Source organism: Colius striatus, chromosome 8 (genome assembly GCF_028858725.1).
Source record: "Colius striatus isolate bColStr4 chromosome 8, bColStr4.1.hap1, whole genome shotgun sequence".
Classification (NCBI taxonomy): Eukaryota; Metazoa; Chordata; class Aves; order Coliiformes; family Coliidae; genus Colius; species Colius striatus.
Window position 1 is genome coordinate 15,228,616 of NC_084766.1, and position 20,512 is coordinate 15,249,127.

At 40.1% G+C, this 20,512-nt stretch overlaps 1 protein-coding gene across 4 annotated transcripts in view; it reads right to left on the reverse strand.

Annotated features, from left to right (window-relative positions):
- MICU1 (mitochondrial calcium uptake 1) overlaps positions 1-20,512 on the reverse strand; it is a 110,285-nt gene that overhangs the window by 46,753 nt on the left and 43,020 nt on the right. For 3 of the 4 annotated variants that reach the window (XM_062001166.1, XM_062001164.1, XM_062001165.1), the window contains 3 exons: positions 18,885-18,928; positions 6,192-6,257; positions 4,841-4,955 (listed from right to left, as the gene is read on the reverse strand). In XM_062001166.1, the coding sequence (XP_061857150.1) occupies positions 4,841-4,955; positions 6,192-6,257; positions 18,885-18,928 (225 nt within the window). The remainder of the gene's footprint in view (positions 1-4,840; positions 4,956-6,191; positions 6,258-18,884; positions 18,929-20,512) is intronic. The other variant, XM_062001167.1, reaches the window with a different exon arrangement.

Consider the following 20,512-nt stretch of genomic DNA (forward strand, 5'->3'; position numbering starts at 1 on the left):
TCTTGGGAGTGATGTCCCAGATGACTCTATTTTTAATCTTTCTTCCATTCAATCAATTAAAACCAAAAATATTGCTGTTTCAGCTTTCCTATTTTGCTTGTTAGCTTGTGAACCAAAAAGACTCTGTAATTTTGACATCAGATTTTGCATTTTGGTTTTAACGTCACTGCCAAATGCACGCCTCAGTTGCAGAGATGTGAGAGAATATGACGGTGCCTCAGCTGCAGCACAAGACTTACTTTTCAACAGCTTCTCATCAGCTATCACGTGACTTGCATTGGTGGAAATCAAGATTCCCCCTTGAATGTGTCTCTGAAAAAAAGATCTGGAAACAAGCTGTGGAAGTGGCAGCTGCAGATGAAGGCCATTAGAAGTTGTGCTCTCCAGAGAGCTCCTGGAGAAAGAAGACATCCAAAAACCTGTGGGTTCTGGGATACTACTATAACCAACACAAAATTACTCCGTTTCCTAACTCTACAGAAATAAGCATGAGCAAGTTTCTGGAAATTCTCAATCAGGCTAACAAGTTCTGCACAGAAAGTAGTCCTTCTCCACTGCAAATTTAATGTCCTCTGATAGAGGAGGTTAGTGGATATGCATCACACCTTGCAAATGAAAGAGATGAAGAAATCAACAGAGGAGGACCAGATGAAGACTGCAAGTGGAGAGACTGATAGAACATCCCATGCCCTAATTCAAGTTTTCAAACTCGAGATGTCAAGCTCTGCTTGGAAGGATCCCAAACTGTCAATTGTAGAGAGATCCATCACTTCTCTGTCCTGTCCTTCAGCATGGCTACCAGCCCCTGGCAGAAGTGGGATGATGAGTCAGCGAGCCCTCAGTCTGACATGAAGCAACCACGCTTACGTTTGGAAGTTGGGACATCCCTCGAAAGAGGATCTCTGTGCTGCTCAGGTACATCTTTGAAATCTCACACAGCAGTGATTGGGATATCTGAAACATACTGAAGACATCCCTGCATCATATAGCGAGGATGAGACAGACTCACGCATATGCATGTAGGTAAGTGGAAAGTCTTTGAAATTTAAGGATTAAACTGAACATGAACAGGACCACAAACAAAAATATTCCTACCAACTCAAAGCAATCTTATATTTTCTTTTCTTGTAAAAATGAGATCTGTGGCAGTTAGTGCTAACACATCTCCCACATGGCAGGGAAGAGGGCTGAAGACTCCTGTCAGCCAGCAATACACAGTCAAAACAGCCACAGTGCACACAGACCCCAGAGACCACGCTGGCCTGCATGCAGCAGTGAAGAAGAACACATCATGCCACCTCCATCGCAGGGACCTGCACCGTGCTCATTATGCAGTCAGCAAATAATTTCCCAAGATCGATGGCTTGGGATTTATTCCCTGCACTGGGGAAATACAGTAATAGGAATCTATCCTAGGTAAGGGGCCTCTTGTGAGCCAGTACCCATCATAAGGGATGGCAGCACACTGTGCTCTAGAAAGAAGCCGCAGGAAATAGGAGGTGCTGCAGGTCTGTTACAGGAACCTTGGCAAGAGAGTAATTACTTTGGCTTGAGCCTATGCTGTTTAACCCTCCTTCCAGGAGTAGTAAATCCAGACACAGCGACAGTCCAATTATGGAAACAACACCAACCTATTCTTTTAATGTGCTGCTCCCTTCAGTACCTGTTAATCAAGTAGGCATTAGTGTGCCTGGACAACAGACCATGTTTGCTCTGAAACTGCAGTCACTGATGATGGAAAAGCTCTTTCCTCCCTCCCCCTGGTTCTGTGAGTCCAAAAGCAAAAACCTCTTTGGTTAGAGAAGCCATTTCTTTGCTTTCCTGCAACATTTGAAGGACCCAAGAGAAAATTCATCAGCATTTTGCTTGCTCTATACTTTGCTCATCTTTCTACCTCTGCCTCAAAACACAGGGAGCGGCTGAAGCAACCAAAATCGTGGGGTTATGGTCAAACCCACTCAGTTCTTACTGCCTTTAATAGAAGGCTGACTTTCTGAAGCAGTTAAGTGCTATTTTATTAGCTGTTTTTAAAAGACATTTTCACAGAAACATGGCAACTGATGAGAACAGACAGTGCTAGAGTGAGAAATCATTTGTAAATAAAATACAGTGACAGACTTCATTTTCTGAGCAATATGCAAACAGCTCTCTGTGAGCGACATACAGATAAAGCCTCCAGCCCTCTCTTCTCCTCTCCCTCCCTGGCAGCTATCCTATGATCCACATTTCAAAGAATAAAACTGTAGAGAGCTCTAGTTGAAGCTGCAAAGATAAATTAAATTAAATACTTTAGGAAAGTGCTCTCAAAACCTGTCAGTGCTTTTGGTAGAGACAAGGAGACAAGCAGGAGCCAACTCGACAGACTTAGTGGGACCCTCCTGAAGAGCATAACAACACAAAGCCCATTGGCTTTCCTTTTCTCAGAGGTGAACATTTATCAGGGAGTTCAATAAGCCAGACAAACTACAACTGATGTCTTCCCATCACTTCTGAGCACAGCAGAGGAGCATCTCTTCCCTCCTACCTCTCAGTCCCAGACTCCTCTCACCCTCCCCTTCTGATTATCCTACTTTAGTGCTCAATGCCACCTTCCTTTCTCACCATTTAGTGGCTTTTAGGTATTGCAGGTAACCTACCACTTGCTCCTGTCCAGATAAATTCTTGATGTTTGAGTTTCCTAAACAACACAGTGAGAAAACAAATATTAAACTGTCAGGTTTAAGATGTAGTTTCCTCTTCTATTTGATTTATTCCCTAGAGAAAAAAAGAATAATCTGAAACTACAGGATTCCTGCACCATAACAATTGCCAATGGGAGCATAAACCAGCATGGCGTAACAGGGAATTTTGTCTCTAGCCTAAGGGCAAGGTTTATTTGAGACTTATATTTTTATTAAAGCAAATGCTTTAAAAATGAAGCCAAAACTCTCCCTTCTAGCAAATCACTGTTTAACAGCAGCTCCCCAGACATCTTCAATGGCTGTTCAGCAAACTCTCAAAAATACCTAGAAGTCCTAGAACAGTTTTTTCTCTTTTTTTTTAAAATTTTTCCTTTCTGAAAGCTCCTGCCTTACCCACCCTCCCCATTGTTCCTCAAAGTATACACCACCCAGTTCTGTTCCTCTTGCCAGTCTGATTCCCCAGCAACTGCAAACATGTTTAAAAGCCCAAGAGGGAAAAAAAGCCTTGTCCCTCCCGCATAGCCCTCCAAAGGAACACTGGCTGCCGCTCTAACAAAAGGCGGTTTCTTTTATTCTCACATATTTATTATTAAAGCTATTAAATGAAAGTAAGAACAATTTCTGCTCTGCCGCCTGTGGAAGCACATGAAATGAATTTTGTGCCCTGCATACGTGATTAGGGGGTTGTTCACCACTGGCACAGTCATAAAGACAAGGGCATTTTCTAAACCATACTGTCATCTGTAGACGCTCAGATGAAAAGCCCTTGCTACACAAGAGAAGCTACCTCAGATGATTTCAGCACAGGCTAGACTAATGTAAGACTTTTGCTATGCCTTTCTTAAGAGCCTATTCTAAGACACAGTCAAACAAAAAACCAGATGAAAACCGTCAAGCAAACTCCTTGGCTTGAGCTAGCTTTATCTTTCAGTGTTTGTTTTCACAACATGAAGGTCACATATATGCCTTCCCTCACATCCGACAACAAACAAGACCTTGAACATTGCTCCTCCCCTGTAATAGATCCTCTGAAATGCTGTGTTCAGTAAATGAAGAGCTGCCTCCTCCATTTGTCTCTGTTACAGCATGCAAGAAGACGGGGTGAAAAAAGAAGGCATCTGTTGCTTTTACAAAATACCAATGAATTACCCAGCTGAGTTCCTGAACAGCACAGGGCGGGTCGCAGTGGGGGGCTGCAGTACACTGGAAAGCATCTAGCTTTTAAATTCCAATAATAAGGTCGTCATGAAACTGATACTTACAAGATAACATGGTCAAGGCTTCTGGGGTTTTTTTTAAAGTCTAAACCCAAAATATCTCAGTTCATTTGGACAGTGGCATACTCTCCATTAACTCATTTTCTAGTGGTGCTGAAAAATAACTGGATTTTCTCTTGACTTTCCCACCTGTGATATAGTACCTTCCAGGCAGCTGCAAAAGTTCTGCAAATAAGCTTTAGAGCTTGCTTTCCCCACATAGAAAGTCTAGAAATGCCGTGTGACATTAGTAGAGGCTTCGGTTTCACTCCTTCCTGCCAACAAAGTCAATTTTTAAGTGCCGGTGCTTCAAGTGCAGAAGACTTCACCGGGACAGATTAGCAGATCACAGAAATACCACAAGCATAAAGTCAGGCACAGTAGGGTGAAAAGACAGAAAGTATCTAGTGATACTTGTTGAAATGTAAACGGCTTAACTTAGCCTCCTCATTGGATTACATCATGGACAAGTCTGAGCTACCAAAGTGAAAATACAGCTAGAGAAGAGAGTTTTAACAGTCTTGTAACCAGTGAAAAGCTGGAAAGCAATATTCATCCAAACCCAAGAACATTACATGAACAAAACTCGAGAATACATCTCTATTTACATTTTTGAACAGAAGGTCAAATAATTCACTAGAGAAAGAAAATGCCACATTTAAAAAGGAGAAATAAATATTGAGAACTGATCTATCTGCTTATCTTTCTGAATCACTCAAAGCTCAGTCTAAACCAGATGATGCAATAGCAATTATTCGCTCATCCCGAGTTTCAAGGAATCAAGAACTCCTTTTAGGGAAATGTATGTAAGACAACAAGAGCAAACTCATTGCTCGTAAACCTTCAAAACATAAAAAAACCCAAAGCAGTAACTGCAGAGAAAAAAAAATCCAGTGTACTTACTGGAAAGCACTGTTGTGAGGAAGATGTAATCAGAGAAAGAAATGAGCCCACATTCTCCAAGTGCATAAAATATGCTGTCCTCATCAGCAAACTTCTCTCGCTCCTGGGACAACTTCTGTTTGTTCATCCGGCCAACGCCCCAAGAAGGAAAAATAAAGCAATCGATTAAAAAGAGAACAGAAGGCTTTGTCTGTATCCTCACCACCACCAAGGCATCACACACCCCTACTATCTCCAGTCATATTCAGTGGACCTTTTCCAGCCTTCAAATCTATCAGGAATGTGCTGTGAAGATCAGTGCTTCCCCATCTCAAATGAGAGATAAGGAATTACACAGTATTAATTGGTTGGGTCAGCCTAGCTGAAATACAGATAAATAAAGCTGTGTCCGTTTTGCTTAAAATCGGCTGAATCTTTGAGAGATTAGTGTTACGAAAATTGGATTTTTTTAATATAGGATTCAAAGAGGAAATGACTCTATTTCACTAACAGTGTTTTAGTTATACTCTTGTAGTATTAACCAAGACAGAACTATTTCACGTGGATATAAAGTATGAACAAAGTTATCAGAAATATGTAGTTATCAGAAGCACATGCTTTCAGCAGTGCATTTAGCAAGCTCACTCGGATGACCTGGACCAATATCAATCTCCCTCTCTCTCACCCTAGTTCTTTCTCAATACTTTGTTTTAATGGAAATCTCACATGTGTTTTATCAGCTAATATCCCTTACTAAGCTAAAAATCCAAGTCTCTCTGATCCGCTGAAGCTTCAAAGACTGAAAAGGATCCAAAAAACTGTTAGGGAGATGCATATTGAAATCCACACTGGTGATCCATTTTAAGAACATAGCAGGAGGAGGCACACACACACACACAGAGTAAAAGGAAATTAAGAAAACCAGGCGTGGATGTGGTTATTCCACAGAAACCAGGTCATGCAAGCACAGAAGCAGGGTGAAAGCAAGGCTGAATTTAGGAATGGTTTTAAGGAAAACCACCAACAAACACCACCACACGAGGGTCCAGCTACACAACTGTCCCCCACCGTTACCTCTGTCTAGCGGAGATCCCATCATATACAAGACAAAGGAAAGAAAACTGGTTAACCAATGATAAAATAAGCGGCAAAACATCACATCAAGTTGAACGGTTAGACTTGCGAAGAGCAAGAAAGTTTTGAAGCAACCAGGTTGTTGCTTTGACTGGACGATGCTAAGAAGCCCAAGTAGACATCCCAGAAAGTGTTAGCACATAGCCTCTCTGGGTCAGACCCCCCTGTCTGCAGCTGATGTGTCTCATCCACCCCAGGTGGGGCTGGGTTTGGGGTTTTTTTTTTTGGGAGCACTCACCATCGTATGTGACTGCAGAGTGGGGATGAGCTCAGCTAATAATTTAGATGAAAATTTAACCCGTATCTGGCTCGGAAACCACAAGAAAAGAGACAAAAATAATCACATAGATCACAAAAGAATACAGTTTCCAGGGAAAAAAAAAAAAGTTCAGCTCTATCCATCAAATAAAACTCTTCCCAGTAGCTCTGCCTTCACCACCTGGAGAGCATTTGAAAAGATGTGAATGACTACCATCAGCAGAGCACATACTAATGGCATTCATTTCATACAAGGTAACAGCTATTTATGCTTAACGGATACTAGGTTGAAGCAGAATTTACTGAAAACAACATTTTTCCTTCTCTTCCCATCGAGATGGGTCTGAAACAAAATTGAAGTGATACTTATGTTAAGGACAACCAAACAATATCTGTGTTTCCTTTAAACCTAAGGGAGGATTTGTGCAGAAGGCAGTTTTCTGCAATTGCTGTGAGATGTGTTGCCAGCAGAATCTCCCGATCTCCTGTGATCTACTGCTTCTTCCTCCGATTGTCCATCTCTAGCAGCATTAATCACAAACTAGCTACTAGCATCCCATGAAAAAGTTGTAGAGAGCGGTTTATTAATTTTTATAGGTTTCTTTTCTGCACTTAAAACTCATGAAAATTGGCATTAATCACCTCAAAACGTGCCTTGTAAGCTGAAAACCACATCTGAAGAAAGATATTAAGTTAGTTGCTCTCAAACACACAAGTGTAGACAGACAGGAGAGAGTAACAATTTACTCAGTTCTATCTTACTCAGAGCAAACCAAATTAAAAACTATTTCTTTTAAACCAGCATCTACTTGTCAGAAACCCAGGGAAGGGGGACGTATGCTGGGACTATGATTCTCAGTCTGCCTAAAGCTAATGGGAAAGGGAATTTCTGATCCTAATAGAAGACAACAACAATCAACCTGATCAATCAGCTTTTCAGGCTCCCAGCACAAGGAGGACAGAAGCATAAAATAATTAATAAACACAGCTCTCCCATTTATTTTCTTCTCACAGAGAAGCTGTGTGTTTGATTGCTTTCCACAAAGTACTTGGGGAAACTCACCCTGCTATGGGAAAAGCTGAAAGCAATCTTTTCAGGGGCTGTTCCCCACCATTAAACATTATATTTTACAGAATTTTAACACTCAGGGAAAAAAAAAAAAAAAAAAAACTTAAAAAGTAACCTGCTTTACAAAGCACAATGTGGACTCCCGTGATCACTCCAAGTTTAAAATGGGGAAACTCAAGGTCAGTTCTCCCTAACACCTAAAACATCTGTCTCTAGACCTCGAGCTTCTTGTCCCACATCCCGCTTTCTTCCAGCACATTGTACTATCCCTTCTAGGCACAAAGATCATCCATGGGATCCAAGAATGTAGGGAAAAATCCCTTTCCAAGCCTCCAACCTCTTTCAGATATGTCATCTTCACAAATTAGTTATCAACACAATTTCAGGACAACTTTCAAATTTCACATGTTCTGAATCTGAATGCAAGGTAATTCTGAAAGTACCCAGTGAACAGTCAAATGTTTTCCATTTAAAGACTTATTTTCTTTATGTTAAATCCATTCCCAAAACTGAAGTACTTCGTTACAATCATTCATCATGCCCAAAAATCATTCAAAACTGAGCAAGGTGCGGGAAACAGTTCACAATTATGATGTATTTTTTAATCAAGCAGTAGATTCATACTAAACAAGCACACAAATGAGCAAATATCCAAATGAACACATAAAAAGAAAAACTAAATCCAAACTATACCATTCCTTTTGGCACAAGTGTGGCTGTGTAAGTGCAGTGAAAAGCTGCCAGTCCAGTCTCAGGCATTCAAGGCAGATTATCTTACAATACCAGACATTGACAACAGGTAAAAGAAATCACGTAACTGCATTTCAAAACACAAAGCCTCGTTTGCCCTTTCAAGTTCAGGCTCCAAGCCCAATGAACAGCACCAGAACATAAGTTGAACACATCAATAACAGAGACCAAGCTTCTCCAAACACATAGACAGGCAATGCCCCAGATACGTTTTAGGGGCTGACAGCAAGCAAGAAAAACACCCAAAGATTTGTCATAAACATCACATATTCTACTCTAAAACCAATCTACTGCTGCAGCCTCTCGAGCCAAGTCCATGGTACTAGGTAAAAAAAAAACAAAACAAAAAAACCAAAAACCAACAACAAAACCTTTTGGGGAAAAAAACACCCCACTGATTCCTTCCATTCCTGGACAAATATTACCTTTCTTCTGTTTTTATAGTTTTCTCAGGACTAAGAAAAGAGTGAAACATGTTAATGCAAAACTGAAATAAAGATGCATTTCTGCAAAGGAAGAGATGCCTTCTCTGCAAAGGCAGAGATGGACACAGGGTGAAGGTGCTAGTGTTTGCTCTGCATTCCTAAGACGGGTTTAGAACAGCCTTATCAGCTAAAGCCTTGCAGCTCCACTTCCTTTTGCATTTCAGAAACTACTTAGTGAGCAGCATTTAATTTGTCACTTTGGGAAGAACACATTCTTGGTAGGTCACTTAGAGTCGACAGTTTGTGTTTCAATCTGGAGGAGAAAATACACTTTCAACACATTTATCCACATAACTTATGTTTCAACATCACCTTTATATTTATATGAACCAAAGCGTCAGGAATTTATCAGCCTTATGTGACCACTTGACAGTGACTTACGCCTTCCAAAATGACAATGAAATAGGTATCAAAGTCCATGCAAGATAATGAGTATTTCTGCAGCACCGGAAAGTAATTGTGAAAATTAGCAAGGAATTTTAGATGAAGCATAACCATCTTTTACTGACATAAGTCATCACACTCAGTTTATTTATTTTTAAAAGAAATACTTAAAGGTTACCAATATTGTGTAAGCAAATACAGAACCATGAAGTTTCAGCGAAGTCACCTTGCTGCAAAGTAATTCTCTTTCAGTCCCAACTGACCACCTTCAATACAAACTGTTGAAAAGACATTAACGTATTTCTTTTATGGCTAGCTATAGGCATACAGGACAAGAAGTTACAATAATTTATGTTTGGTGTTAAAAAGAAATACTTCTCCATAGTAGGAGTTTAAAAAAAAAATCTGTTACCAGATGGCTTAATGCTGACATCTTCACTTGTGTCTGAGTTTTCTGGCTTTACAAGGTAAAGATGACTTTACTACTGCAATTTTGGGATATAAGTCTCTTGACAAATGAGATCTCTTCAACGAGAGGAGAAGAACCCCATGTTAGCACTTGTGCACATAACAAAGCAGAATGCATAGACATGATGTACTGTTAGTCCTGTTGGCACGTGGCTTGGTACCTTGGGCTGATTTATCCCTATAAATAGAAAACTATCATGAATCCTTTTAAAGATGGGAAAACACATCTTTCAAGTAAAACTTATTGGAAAATCCATTTCATTACTGCATTTTAAAAAGCTCTTTAGCACCTATCCCGTGTATTGTCTGACATCTTAACAAACAATAGCTAGTATCTGCCATCTCCTTAGTGCCATTTGACACTGAAATGTGCAGCAACACAGCTTCTCTTTGCCTGCTCCAGCAGAGCCTGCACAACAGCACCATGCTGGCATGGACAATTACAGCTCCTTCCCAAGCAGGGCTGTTTAAAATTGAAGGAAATAGATATGGAGACACTGACCAGCGAGTTGGTAGCAGATGTTCTATATTATTGTCACATGTGACAGATAAGGGAAAACCCTCAAGAAATGCCAGTGAAAACTGCAGACAATGCAGCCTGCTACAGTAACTAAAAATATTAATGCTTTAAACTCTGTCTGGATCAAAATGCAGAACTGGAGGCTCTGAAATGAGAGAGATTTTAAATTTGTGCTCATTTTTTGAAGATATAAACTTTAAAGAACCAAAGCCAAGTATTTAGAGATTTCATGACAACTCATGTTGGCACCTACATTAAGAAAACTGAAATAAAGAAATAAAAAGGCTTTCAGAATTGGATTTAAAAGTTGAGCCTTTCAGTCCAGATGTTCAAAAGCCCTTAGGGAAAAAGAGGTAAAGGAGATCCCTCTGTGCTATGAAACAAGGACAAAAAAAGGACTTGAGGGAGAATTGAGAGACTTAGATACATATATTTTTTTAAAGCTAGCTTTATCGTGTAGTTGCCAAGTAAGTAACTTTAGACACACTGCCTGGGGTTTTCTAAATCACTTTTCATAAATTACTCAAATTACTCCAGGAAAAAAAGCATTTAAGGTTGTGATGAAAACAGCACAAGGGCTTTTTAAAACTTAGACATCTCTCTTTGCAGTGGAAAAGTTCACACTAACATTCCTAGTGGCTCTAAATAATTAATTAAGTGTACATACTAACACTGGAAAATGAAAATAGATTCTTCATGGCAAATTGTGGTGGTTGCGTGTTAGCACATGAAAATGCTTAAAATTTACTTTTGGCAGATAAATACCTTACTTTTGACTTTTCACAGCATATTCTAATAAAAAGTTTCTTAAAACCTTTGTTTTTGAGGTTATTTTATATGTACATATACACAGGGCAACAAAAATACAGAGCTGGACATAGATGAAGTTTTTCAGCATACTCCTTCTGAATTTGAATATGGACATGTACAGAGAATCAATTAGGCAGCAATTATTACTACAGGTGGTCTCCTGAGACTGGAAAGAGAAATCTGCATTCCCTCCTTCCAGCAAGGCTGTAAATATTCATCACCCTTAAAACAAACGGTGCCTGAAACGCAAGGCCAGCATTCTGTACCACCCAGAAAAAAAATGACACAGACTTTCCCAACCCTTTGCAGGCAGCAGACCCACTCATGCAAGGGAGAAACCTCTGCTGGAACAGCAAATAGGAAGTGCCTTGGAAAAGGGACAGTCTACACTTCTGCTCTGCTCCACTGAGCGCTCTCAGTGCTCTGCAGGGTAATGAAATCACAGTCTGTAGGACCACAGCGGCATTCCTCGTGGAAATTTGAGGGGGAGAATTAAAATTAGGTCCTTGATGTCCCAAATGATGCTTCTGAAATGAGTTGACTTTTGACATCTTTGAATTTAAATGGCTGTTTAGGTCTCCAGATGGAATTTGGTATACTGTTTTGCCTCGTCTCAGCCCGCATTACCAAGATGAACTCATTATGTTGATAATGCATGCTACTTGCTTTCTCAGACAAAAATTCCAGTGTGAAAGTACATGAGGAAAATAATAATTCTGCATAGAAGGCAAGTATCAAACATGGCTCATATGATGGAAGTTGGGGCCATACAGTCAGTACTAATCATCCAACAAATGAGAAAAGTGTTTGGAGGAAAAAAAAACCCCTAACATGCAATCGTGTACTTAGAGATTCTCATCACGATTGCAAATGGTTTGAAGCACCAAATTAAGATACAACTAAGGATCTTGCTGTTTCCTTCCAGTCTCTCACTCCTTCTTCACCTACTTCTCTTGTCTAGACCTCCCTTCCTGCCATAGTGAGGTCATGCATCCCCTCCCATTCTGCTCGATTAATCCTCTTTCCCTTTCCCTTTCTCTCCGCTAACTCCATATTACCTGATAGAGACTTCAGAACTCAGTTTTTTATCCCTTAAGTATTAAACACTGATCTAATGCCAGCAAAACCATCAAAGAAATTAAAGTCAAAAACAATCCTGTAAACCACTTCTTGAGTAAATGATCACATACACCCACTAAGGGCACTTTGTCACCAAGTGCCTCCTTTTTTTTTTTGCTAACTCCCCCTATGGATTTCATTCAAGTCACAAAACTGCAGAGTAAACTGAAAGTGTTAAAAGTACATTTCCCTCTTTACTTACTCATACTGAATGAGCTTCCCTCTGCTTTCTAGTTCATGTTCAAGAAACCATCTTATGAACTACAGCATCTAAATGTCTTCTTGCTGAAACATTCTTTAATATAGCTCACCCTACATAGTCCTGTCTCTTGAGAAACTTAAGAAAGTTTGCAAAAATAATCTTTCCCAAATATAGGCATGTTCAAATATATGATGTTTCCCCACAGCATTTGGCCAGAGAGATACTTGTCCTTTCTCACAGAAGAAAAACTGACTTTGTGGCCTCAAGCAGAAAATGCCATCTTCCAACAGAGACAGCTCTATCATAGTCTCATCAAACTGTAAAATAAGTCAGAAGCCTCAAAAGACACCATGATAATAGGACAAGGAGGTACACAATTGAGCTTTGCTCAAAGATATTCCTGCTAATAAAGGATTAATGGTTACCCTGAGGACTGTACTCTTAACAAGTCAAATTCAAGTATTCTGAAATAAATCCTTTAGGCTGAGGATCAAGGAGAGGATTTAGGATTATTTATTAAAGTAACAGGGGAAAAGGGTGAGCATACACTGTCCCTTTTACATGAAAGGTGCATATTATGAGGTCTGAAGCACAAAGTAATCAAAGCACATGCTGCCTGCTTTGTACCTGCCAGAAATCCTGGTGGGAGGGGAGAGGGTTAGAAAAGGGAAGAAAATGAGGGAATGCTTGGTTACACCAAAAAACCAAACCATAATTAGAATAAAGACAGAAGTATCAGAGATATTAGTAGCTGGAGGAAACACCCACAGGTACCTAGAAACCAGAATAAAAAAGGACATTCAGCAACCAGATTAGTAGTATCTGTGAAGTGAGCCCTGTGAAATGAGCAACAGAACTAGAGATACAAAAAGACAATAGCCAGTAGAGCTCTGTCAAAACTGAAATACACAACAAACGTTTAGCAGAGGAGGTAGTAAAGGATTAATCACCTTCTGGATGAGGTTGTAAAGCAACCCAGGTGTCCACAAGGATGTTCGTGCACCATGCATTGACCTGTGTTAGAAGCAATTAAGTGTCTTCTTCTATGAAATTTGTTTTTAACAAACAAGTCAAGAGAAAAATCTGCAGTTCAGTATCCACATAGGTGCCAGCAAAAAGCCATGAGGAACGCAAAAGTAATTCAAAACTGCTAACCACAGCAGATGAGAGGACCAAGTTTGACTGGGAGGAGAACGGTAGCAAGCAAAGAAACTCACTAGCATGGATAGTGGTATCGGCAAAGAAAGTCAGGAAGAGAAAAACCTTGTCAGCTCAGCTCAGATTCTACAGTTATCTGCAATAAACTGCAGCTCTGCTTGTGCCCACAAAGGGTCACAGGCAAGAATTACCTCTCATCACTTCCCTATGACACTTGGGGACACCAGAGGAACTTGCATGTAGACAAGCATGTCGTTATTTGTCTACGTAAGAAGATGTCTCCTGGTTATGATGTAAATGCTGTCTGCACTTAGATCACAAGATGAAGGAATTTAAAAGTAGGAAATCTGGTATTGGACAGATACCTTTTACATGGATTATGGAGTAGGATGGAGGTGGCTTGAAGTATTCCACTAAGTAAGCCAAGACCTAGACTAAATGACTCAAGCTGATGACACAGTGAACTCATTTCAAACACTCTTACAACAGACATTGACAAGACCTCATACAGTTGGAATCTGAGGACTCTTCACCTGTTTTCACTACATCTAAGCTAAAGAAAATACTGAGTATCCTTCTTGGTTAATAGGCTCGGTAAATCAACTGCACATGCACTTCACACTGCTGCTTACTGAAATGTAGCAGCTTCTGATTGTTAAGGTATCATTTAGAGTTGCATTCTTTTAAAGAGGGGCTTCAGAAGCACTGAAGCACCACAGAAGCTGAGAGCTCTGACCCAATGTTTAGCTCTTGACTGACAGCAGAACTTGTTCTGCTGAGAGCTTGGGTCTACAGCAGCTTATGCCACTCTGGTCAAAGTCCCACACTCCAGCCTTAGCTTAAAACCAAAGCAAAGGACCTCAGAAATTCAGGCTAATAAATAAAGGCTCCTTCTCCCCTTTTTCAAACCTAGCAGCAAGATCTTTCAATCCCCCAGAAAAAGACAGCACATGTACCTCCAAGTCCTTTCCATAGGGATCCTTCCTAAGTACATTTTCTCAGGCTCCTCTGCTCCCAAGATACTCTTTAAATCATCCGGAAAGAAATTTTCCACCTAAGTGGACTCCCAGCAACTCTTTGTTAATGTACACACACCTCTAGTTATGGGGCCTTAGCAGATTAGTGTAGTTTAAGCTAACCATTGTACTGTTCCATGACAAGCCTGTATTATACAGTGGAAGCAAATTTCAGATGTTTTACCAGCCCTTAGAGAAACTGTATGAAGTATTTTTCTTCATTTTACTGTTGCTCTCTATCTACAGCATCTCCAAATACCTAGAGTTGTAAATACAAATGCTGGCAGGAAATACTTAATTCATAAACTTAATTAGAGGGCATTGAAAGCCTCTGTAATTACTTACTGCAGCAACGGTAGCAGGAGGGTACACTGTTGCTGGTAGCTCGGAGGCTTTTGTTCCTATTAAGCAGTAGCAAGAAATTTTCCCCACAGGAGAACAAAAAGAGTAAGTCAAGTACATTCTGTATTAAACTAATAAGCCATCCAGGGTGCTTTGTTTTTTTTCCCTAAATAGGCTAGAGTCTCTTAATAGCACTACATCTTACCTTTGGTGTGAGCACTCAACTGCACAAAGAACTATGCTGTGGGATAGATCCATCCATTCTCTGCCTCTGCTCACACTTTTCCACTGAGCTGTAGTGCTGAAAGCTCAGCTGTGGGATGCCTGGGACCTCCTCTGGGCTAGCTCACCAGGATGGGAATTGCACCAAAGGATTCCACACCACAAGGTGGGATGTTGCTCTGAGCAGGCTGGATTAGCAGCTGACTCTTTAGAGGAATACCACTAACAGCACGGCTTCCTTCTTTCCTTTGAAGGATTAAGCTCATCAATCACAAAGCATAAGCCAAACCCCTGTCCCCAAGTAAACAGAGAATGTATGAAAAAAGAAAATTTTTAAGAAAAATCCATATTACAGCCTATGTAACGTTCACAAAGCTTAAGCCACACTGCTTGTGCTAAGATATACACTTCTACTTAGAATTTACTCATCACTATCATCTTGCTAAGCAAGATGCAAGTGGTAAGTGGAGAAACAGCTCGATGCCTCAGTTGCAAAATCAGAAGTGCAAAGAACATCTCCATGTCACTCCCAAAAGCGCCCTTTCTTAAACCCTAACAAAGCATTATGCAGCAGGAGAACAGCACAAGTGAAATAGGACTTCACTCCTCCTAAACCAGAGGCATGCTTTTGAAGAGAAGTAGGACAAGTCAAGGGACAACATGAGATTTTTTTCTCCCACAGACGGATTAAAAGAGCACTTGTAGCCTTTTCTTCAGGCTCAGTACAAAAACTTTTAAATGTTTGCAGACTGATTAATCCATTTTTCCTACTCTGAAGAGTAGTCAATGCCTCTTTTCCTCTGTTTTCCCAAGCTGGCTTCCCTGGCGGAAAAAACATCACCCTTAGACAAAAATGGAGCCAGGGACAGAACTGCCACCCTATGCACTCGGCCCAGCAGCCAGTCAAAGGAAAATATGAGTTCATGTTGGCAAACAGATCTGACCAAGGGACTTTGCTGGATGACTGTCTCCAGGGTTTTTTTTGTCTTGCAATGGAGTGAAAAAAAAAGAGGCATTTAGGTTCAAATTATAGGAGCATTGTTCCCATTAATGAGGCAGTAACATTTACCTCCCTCTCCATCAAATCCGTAAATTAATACTAGGAAGAGGAAAAAAAGCAAGCATTGTCTTCTCACTACAGTGTTCAGTCACATGCACAGCAAGATGCTTCAGAAACTCTATACAATTACAGAGGCACATCTTTTGGCACGACCAGTCCCAATCACTGCACGACAGCCACTTAGTTGTTTTGATTGTAGTATTACACAAATAAAATGGGTTCCATGAAAACAGCAGCTCATACATCTGCTCCAAGTTATAATATTTAAACCTCAAATGTACACGCTCAAATTACTCACTGATACTTTAAACATTGTCCTGTAATATGTAATTAAAATGCAACCAACTGCACAGCTGGTTCTATTCTTTTAACTGTATCTACCTCTAAATTACTACTTGCATGCAACTCTGGGTATGTGTCTGCCTGGAACTAAAATTAATTCTCTTTTCTACTGTTCAGTCAGGACCTAGCTTGCACATTGTCAGTACTTTTCAGTACCACAGCTTGTTTATGTCTGATTCCTCACAAATTTCTTTCACCTTGAAAATGAAGAAGAAATTTCCAGTGAACAGGCCTTATTATTTTTTGATTGCATGCCTGTACCACAAGTTCCATTATCTCTGCACAACACTTGTAAGGATGCTTAGGGGAACAATGGACCTCTTACCCTTCTGCTTGAGCCCATCAGTCATCTCCACCAGTGCACAAAAGGAAAGTGCCAGAAAGTTGTCTCCAGGTAAAGGATGTTTTGATAACCCAAGAGAAATGCAGGGTTATCAGGCAAGGAGGAAGAGATGCAAAACGGTTTTATCCCTCAGGTGCTACTATGCAAGTGAAACTCAAATCAGTAAGGTCAGCTCTGTAGCACCTCGGTGCTTGACCGGGTAAGGACAGTGTTGCTTTTTAAATTGAAACCCAAAGCAAGCAATAAAATGAGAACAAGATGCCATCAGACAGATCAATCTACTGTCAGCTTCTTTCATTACCAAGTGAGAGCCAAGGCCAATTTAATTTATATTCTTCTTGAATTACCTTCTTACCTGGACATTACCACTACCCTAATAGCCACAGCCAGATTTAGACAGTCCCAAGGTGTCTTTAAGCAGACAGACAAGCAAAAAAGAACCTCTATTTCTTCATTTTCAACAAACTGCTTCTGGAGTGTTATTAGACTGTGGAAAAAATAGGTCCCAGGAGCAGATAACAATAAAGACAAGCCCACTGCAGTTCTCTAAATCTCCTGCCTCACTTTCAGACTATCCAAACCACAGCACGCAGACATCCAACTGTAGCAATGACATCTGTAACTTATATAGAAAGCAATTTCAGTCTGCTACAGGTCAGACCAAAAGGTGGTTAGCACGTAAGGCAAAGCCTATCTGTTCCCACTCTTCAGCCAGCACAGATGTTGACCCTGCTGAATGGCAAGATCCTAAGAGCATGGATGATGCACAACCTAGCACAACACATGAAACAGACTGTGGGTTTTCAAAACCTCTGTGTGGTGACTGTGTCCAATCACATTCAAATGGATTGCAATTCATGCCCTTGGTGATGAAGGGCAGAGGCACAAAAAGTTGGGTTTACCACAGGCATTGACTGCCTTTGGATCTTCTATCTAACGTGACAGGAAACAACTACAGGATGCTCAGGAACAGAGGAATGATTAGCAAAAATAGGGGGATTCAGCCTTTGTTCCCTACAAACAAATCTTGTTTATGTATAGCTTAAGAGATGAGTGTGATAGCTTGACAAGATAAAATGATAAAAGTGAGCAGACGCAAAATAGACTGCCGTAAACCAGAGGAAGAAACATTTGATATTTTGCAAAGAATATATGTTTCTGGCTGGCTTTTTTTAATCATGAAAAGTTGACATTGAGTTTGTGGCAGGGGGAGAAGAAAACAAGTGCTCATAACATGTTTCATAGTTCTATGCATCAAAACTAACTGCTACGTTCCCACTGTCTGTTTTAAGGCAAAAATCTCGCTCTGCTGCCTGGGTAACCAGAACAATTGAACACCACTGATGACAGAGACCCCAGGTATTTGATCTGATTTCTGTCTTTACCTTTCCCTGCTGAACACAAAACAAGACAGGGAACTACACATGTTCAGTCCACACTGTGTTTATATTAAGCTTTAAATACATTTTTTTCGATGCTCAAGCTTTCTGGAAATGCCTGACACTTTGCCAGACACATCACTCAGCAATGAAGGGATCAGATGCTGAATTCCTTTTGGAAAAACAGAAGCTTTATTTTCAGATGATGCAGATGAAATGAAAACATCACTAAAAGTTCAAGTGCCATATGTGCCCACAGTGATGTGACGGAAAATTAACTAACTTGAAGTTACCTGCAGCAAGAAGACAATATGAGTGGCTAATCCTAGGGCTGGAGCTGCTTTTAACATACCCCTCCATACCAAGGGGATTTACAGTGGGGTTACTTGGGTCTCTGATTTCCACAGTAACAGGTAGGATGTTACGTGGCTCCACTTATGCAGGCAGACAAAACTAGATCAGAGCATGCTCAACATTTTACCAACGGATATCATGACAGCACAAACATCCAGGAACAGCCTTGTACCGCTGTAAGAATGGCCTAGGGTTCAATAGGGGAACAGACTAAGGCTGTTGGACATGGGGGATATGCATGTTCAGGTGGCAGACAAAAAACAAAACCAGTCTCCTTCCTTTAGGAATCTGAAGATGAGTCTGAAAGGTAAAAGTCAGGCAAGTTTCCCCTAAAATAGTGAGGGGCTCTCATACAGTCATAAGGAAGCAGAAAGAAAACACGATTATAACCTATAATTTCCTGGTCAACTGGTATATAAGAAATAACATATTGCCTGGAAACATTAAAATAAGATCCCTTTAAAAAAAACCAAACAAACCTGTCATTAAAGAAGCAGCACTTCAATACTACTAAACAACAAAAAGCTCAGAAGAAGAATACTTCAATTACTTCATTACTTAACTTATACCCACATGGAGGTAATAACCAAAGGACTCTAGGTTAAAAAAAAGGATTGAACAATATACACTTAATACTGTAATGTGCTCACCTTCCCATCATAGCGTTTCACTATAAACTGATCCAGGCCCAGGTCTGAAAGAGAAAAAAAAGAAATACCTTAAAAAAATGCTCTTAAGAGTGTAAAAGGAAGCATTTCTTGGCTTTTCTGTTGGAGTGAGGATTATAAAGTAAAAGGCACTGTTTGAATAAAAATCAGTAGAAAGTATAAAGACAGAGGGAATCTTTCTTGGCTTTGTGCATCTTGTACTTCATATTCTGATCGTGAAAGCCAACAAACTCATGGCACGAGTGAAGAAAACATCCCTCTATCAGGGACAGTAGGAGTACCACTCCCAGCACCTCTCAAGAGTCTGAAATACTGCAAAGCAGAAGATTTCTGCTCTATTACCATGCAAACATTTTGCCTGTGATGCCCCCTGTAAAGGCACCTTTTAAAAGTCTTTTAGTAATACCTTTTCAATGGCTCAGAAATGGGAAAACACATAATTGTTCTCATAATGAATTGGGATATCACCAAATAAATCTGAAACTTGTTCTTATTTAGTATAAAATCGCTTGTAAATATATTTTAAAGGAGATAAGTTGTAACTGCATTCATAAGAAGGTAAGTGCTTTAGTTAGAAGTATAATTTGGAGAAAGGCAAGGAGAGGGGTTATTTATACTAGTAAATTCAGTCTCTCATAGCATCACAAAACATTTTTTTTCCATATTGAACAGCAGAAAAATTAAAATCCCAGCATTTGCAAAGTTAAGGCACAGAACCCTCAGCCTAATCCACCATGCCTGGCAGGTTATATGTACACTGATGAATGCACATAGAAGCAATATGACAAAAATATCCAGGAAGATTGATTATCTTAGCTTTGCAATCCAAAATTGGGAAGATGCACCCTGAGAGGAGATTAAGCAGAACTCAGACTGAGTACTTCCAGTAATTCGGAAGAGAACAGGTCGATTTTTGATGACCTGAAGAATAAAATCCCTTGGCAGAGCTATGTCCCATGAATTTTCTGCCACTGTTTATGATAATTATCATATCCTCATTTCAATTCAAATTAGAAAAAAAAAGGAAAATCAAAATAAAACCTCTTCCATGTCTGCTGTGTCATCTGCTCCTGAAGAAGGATAATCAAACCCCTCATATCTAGTGAAAAGGTTCATAATGGTTATGGTGCAGAAAATGGAGTTATTAATCACTTCAGGGTGACCTCCTCGACCTTCCCAAACCAAAGCACCTGAAACTCCTCTGTCACCAATTTCAAAGGTCGAGACAATGATCAGAGGGCTTTCTGGATTTGTGAATATTCAAGACAGAAAGCAACTTCTCAATATTTTGTGTGCCTGAAAATACAAGTGAAAATAACAATCACACGTTTTTAAAGATTTTAATCTTCTTCTGAAGAATTCTGTCCTCAAAGTTGTGGGTATAAACAGAGTCACACATAGAATCACAGAATTACAAGGGTTGGAAAGGACCTCTAAAGATCATCCAGTCCAACCCCCTGCTAAAGCAGGTTCACCTTGATTGCATCACTCAGGAATGCATCCAGATGGATTCTGAAAACTTCCAGAGAAAGAGACTCCACACCCTCCTTGGGCAGCCTATGTCAGGGCTTCTTCATCCTTCTTATAGTGAAGAAGTTATTCCTTGTGTT